This window comes from Myotis brandtii, unplaced genomic scaffold (genome assembly GCF_000412655.1).
Source record: "Myotis brandtii unplaced genomic scaffold, ASM41265v1 scaffold168, whole genome shotgun sequence".
Taxonomy (NCBI): domain Eukaryota; kingdom Metazoa; phylum Chordata; class Mammalia; order Chiroptera; family Vespertilionidae; genus Myotis; species Myotis brandtii.
The window spans coordinates 332,460-337,313 of NW_005356173.1; the positions used below are offsets into that span (position 1 = coordinate 332,460).

General features: G+C 47.7%; 1 protein-coding gene across 1 annotated transcript; it reads left to right on the plus strand.

Moving 5' to 3' along the window:
- The first annotated feature begins 2,325 nt into the window (after positions 1-2,325).
- LOC102250502 (olfactory receptor 6V1) lies at positions 2,326-3,326 on the plus strand. Its single transcript, XM_005862831.2, has one exon. It carries the CDS (start codon positions 2,338-2,340, stop codon positions 3,280-3,282), a length of 945 nt encoding a protein of 314 aa, XP_005862893.1. The 5' UTR covers positions 2,326-2,337; the 3' UTR covers positions 3,283-3,326.
- Positions 3,327-4,854: the final 1,528 nt, after the last annotated feature.

The window sequence follows — 4,854 nt, forward strand, 5'->3', positions numbered from 1 at the left end:
GGATCTAACCCTGGTCATGCACCTCAGCTGCCATAATCATAGTCCTGCTGGAAAATTCCTTTGTGCCTTTATCATCTCATTTTACTTCGGAAATTCTAGGAGGAAGGAAAGGGCCAGGATACAGGCACTGCCATGGGACCAATCCTAAGCCATCAGCTGCTTAGGTGTATTTAGTTCTCTGTCCCTTTCTTCATTCAGATATTTTTCTCAAATGTTACTTCCTCAGAATAAACTTCTCATTAACCTAAGCAGTAACACCAGTGTCTCATAATCCCCCGAGGACCCCTTGGTTTCCCATCATTCCCATGGAGATCACTCTGCTGGAGTCTAGGTTCCCATCCAGCATAAGCTCAGCTCTAAACCTCATCAAGACACCAAGGGCCTGGAGACAGTGAATAGGGAGATCCAAGAACACTCATGCTTGGAAGAGAAGGGACAGAAACAGCATCTTTACTCTCTGGTCTCCAAAAGGACTCCTGTCTCACATTCCAGGTCCTGGACTTGGTGACACAGGGTAAGCCTTTATTTAAGATGTCAGCATAAGGATTGGAGATGTCACCCACCCAGAGTGCCAACTGTTCCAACTGTGCAGAAGCCTCAGTACATCCCTGCCAGCTGCAATACCCTGCCAACAGCAATGGACCACATATTTTATGTCGCTCATGTCACAGAGTAGACCCATTAGGCAAGAATCTCTAGACATGATTTCTTAATGCAAGTGGCTCCAGAAGGAGACACTGCTTAGCGACTAAGGTAAGTGGCTTAGAGTTGCGTATGGGACAGGCTCTGTAGCACAGACATAAGGATGGGCTTGAATTTCATCAGGGCTGGCTATAGATTTTAGACCTAGTGTTAAGGTTTGTCAGTGAGATGGATATAAAACTGGTGGAGGGCCAAACCCTCTTCTTTAAATTGGAATGCCATTGCTGGTGATCAGGACACAGTCTCAGGTGCAGCCTTTATGGGCCAGAGAGAAAGCTAAAGTATACCTATACACAGTACTGATTTTTTTGACAATTGTCAGTTTTAAAAAGTATCCTTTCAGTGACCTAAAATTCCAATGAACAGCATAAAGCCGTGGAAATATTAACATGCGCACGCGCGCGCACACACACACACATTTCATACACTTGTTGGCCCCAAAGAAGGTGGAGAGATGATGGGCCAAGGCAATATGAGTTCACTGGCAGCTGTAGCAAGAACAATGAGAACAATGACAAGAGCTGCTTGAGCCCCTAGCATGTGCTGTCACTGTACTGAGTAGTTTACTCATTTAATCTTTGCAGCAGCCCTGGAAGCTAGTACTGTTATTAGCTTCATTTTATAGCTGAGTAAATAAAGGTCCAGACAGGGAAGTCATAGAGAGGAGCAGACTGATATTCCACAACAAGCAAGTGTTACACCAGAATTCAAGCACAGTCCAAGGTCATGCCTCCACCAACCACCATGCAAGAGTGAGGGGAGTCAGGGAGGCACAGGGGAGACTGCAGCAGCAAGGCAGCACCATTGGGCAGAACGCTGATGACCTTCCAGTTGCTGGCAGAGCAGCTGCCTGGTCCTGAGGCTTATCTCTGTGACCCCCTGTGTCCTTTCTGCTCTCTATCTTTGCAAATAATACTAGAAGATCTCCCCAAAGAAATTTATTGACTCAAAACTCTGACTTTCCATTAATTGCTTGATCCTAGTTGGAGCAATTTGCATGAGTGACAGTCCTCAACAGAGACAGGCCAGAAAGACTTGAAGGGACCCTTTTGAAAGGGGTTGGTGCACAGCTTCTGGGTCATGACACAGACCCCTATCGTACACACACTCTAGACACACTAATTCTCTTTCTTTCCATGTTCCCTCTTCCCTGTCTTTTTCTTTTTCTGGTTTTTCCCTCTCACATATTTGCTCTTCCTATTGTTTCTCATTTGCCTTCTTCCTAAATGTCCATGTCTGTTGCTGTGTTGTCTTTCTTTATTAATCTGCTCCTCTGTGTTTTTCTTTCACCTTATCAATGCCTTCCTATGCTTTTACTTCTATGACTCCTTAACTCCCCTGATTCTCATATTCCCATGTTGTTATCTTTATCTTTCTCTCTCTGCCATTCTGTTTATCACTGACCACCTACTTGCCTATTTCACCCTGTTCTCTTTCTCTATCTCTATCTTTGTTTTGGAGTCAATGATTCTCTCTCTCTCTCTCTCTCTCTCTCTCTCTCTTTCTCCCTCTCTCTCCCTCTCTATCCCCCCCCTCACATATCTATCATCTATTTTCTATCTATCTATCTATTGCTATCTCTGCCTCTCCATCTGTCCCTTGTTTCCTTTCCATGCAGGACCCAGCCTCTGGATCATGGCAAATCTGAGCCACCCTTCTGAATTTGTCCTTTTGAGCTTCTCGTGTTTCGGTGACCTTCAGGTTCTGCTGTATGGGCCCTTCCTCGTGCTTTATCTTCTTGCCTTCATGGGAAACACCATCATCATAGTCTCTGTCATAGCTGACACCCACCTATGGACTCCCATGTACTTCTTCCTGGGCAATTTTTCCCTGCTGGAGATCTTGGTGACCACAACTGCAGTGCCCAGGATGCTCTCAGACCTGCTGGTCCCCCACAAGGTCATTTCCTTCAGGAACTGCCTGGTCCAATTCTACTTCTACTTTTCCCTGGGATCCACCTCCTTCCTCATCCTGTCAGACATGGCCCTTGACCGCTTTGTGGCCATCTGCCACCCACTACGCTATGGCACTTTGATGAGCTGGCCTGTGTGTGTCCGGCTGGCAGGGGCTGCCTGGGCAGTTCCTTTCCTCGCCATGGTGCCCACTGTCTTCTCCCGGGCTCATCTCAATTATTGCCATGGCAACGTCATTAACCACTTCTTCTGTGACAATGCACCTCTGCTGCAGCTATCCTGCTCAGACACCAGCCTGCTGGAATTATGGGACTTTGTGATGGCCTTGGCCTTTGTCCTCAGCTCCTTCCTGGTGACCCTCCTCTCCTATGGCTATATTGTGAGCACTGTGCTGCGGGTCCCCTCTGCCAGTGGCCGCCAGAAGGCTTTCTCTACATGTGGGTCCCACCTCACCCTGGTCTTCATTGGCTACAGCAGCACCATATTCCTATATGTCAGGCCTGACAAGGCACATTCTGTGGAAGTCAATAAGACTGTAGCCTTGGTGACGTCAGTCCTCACTCCCTTTCTGAACCCCTTTATCCTCACCCTCCGCAATGAGACATTCAAGGCCGTGCTATGCAGGCAGGTGCAGAGGCTGAAAGGCCTCCACATGGCACTACAATGAGCCTGAGGGACCCAGCCAGGCTTAGTGAAGGAGCTCTGTGAGGAGGCAGAGGACCAGCTGGTTGGGAAGAACTCTGTCAGGTTTCCTTAGCTTTTTCCCTCTGTGCCTCTGAATGACAACCATAGTGACTCCCCAGTGCTCCCCTGTCTTTACCAAAGCTCTCATAGACTGCCATGGGGGTGCTCCCCATACCCAGTAGCAGCTGCAAGAACTGTGAAAGTAACCCGGAGTCTGGGGAGCCAGGAGTGGGGCTTTCAATACAAGAAAGTACATGGCTTTCTATTCAAGGCAAAGTAGCCAGGTCATGTTCTCTGATCAAGAGATATCCAGGTCAGTGTGTGTGTGTGTGTGTGTGTGTGTGTGTGTGTGTGTGTGTGTGTGTGTTAGCAGAGGGAACTTCACAGCTGAGGAACCTGAAGCATCAGGCTCTCATCCAACCTGTAATATTGGGATAGGTGATCCAAGAGGCCAGCGGGCAGGCAGAATAATGGTGCCCCAAAGCTCTCCATGCCTGGTCCCTGAGAATTTGTAATATTACTTGGCAATAAAGACTTTGCAGATCTGATTAAGGACCCTGAGATGAGGAGATTATCCTGAATGCCCCAGGTGGCTGCATGGAGATCCCTAAAGTGGAAAACCTTTCCCAGCTAAGGTGAGTGTCAGAGGGAGATTCCATGATCAGAGAAGAGTCAGAGACATGCAGTGTTGCTGGCTTTGGAGATGGTAGAAGGGAACCATGAGCCAAAGAATGTGGGCAACCTCTAAGCCCTGGACAAAGCAAGGAGCCCCCAGAATGGAGCACAGCCCTAGTGACACCATGATTTTAGCCCACTCAGGCCTGTGTCAAACTCTGGCCTGTAGGGTTTGTAAGATAATAAATGGGTAGTGTTTAAGCCACCAAATTTGTGGTAGCATTGAGATCCATAGAAGCAATAGCATTTTGTAGCATTTACTTTGCTACAGAAGCAATAGAGCAGTCATAAAAGCCACACCCAGCCACACACTTTTCCCAATTCTCAAGATGTCCTGACTCCAACTCTGCTTTGAAAAGCCCCCATACTGCCTGCCTGAGGTCCCTAGTAAGTTATATGCTGCTTTCTACCATTAGCCCCCATTTCTGTCCTGAAAGACCTAAAATCTTCTTTGTTATCAATGGCTACATCACAAAAATCCAGCTAAAGTTTCGGGACCAATAGAGAGATTGCCTGGCCAACCCTGGCCAACCCTGACCAACCCTTGTGGGTTTTGAACCCAGAACCCATTTGTACTGTCTTCACCGGAAACATTTTACTTGCTATCACTTTGTCATTATTTCTGTCTGGGGGTGTGGTTGGGGCTATGTGGGTGGCATCCATAAAGACTGAACTCTGAGAGAATGAACTGTGACTCAAAGTCTACTGCAGAGCCCAGTCCTCTACCATCTTGCCTTCACCTTCATCCCCAAAGTGTGCATCTTCTCAAAGGAGCCAGAGACAAGCCCTTCTGTCTGGACAGTTCCCAAAATGTGTCTATCAGGGGTGGAGATGTCACCCTTCCTCTGAAAGGAAGATGTCTCCTCCTAAGTTAACTGTT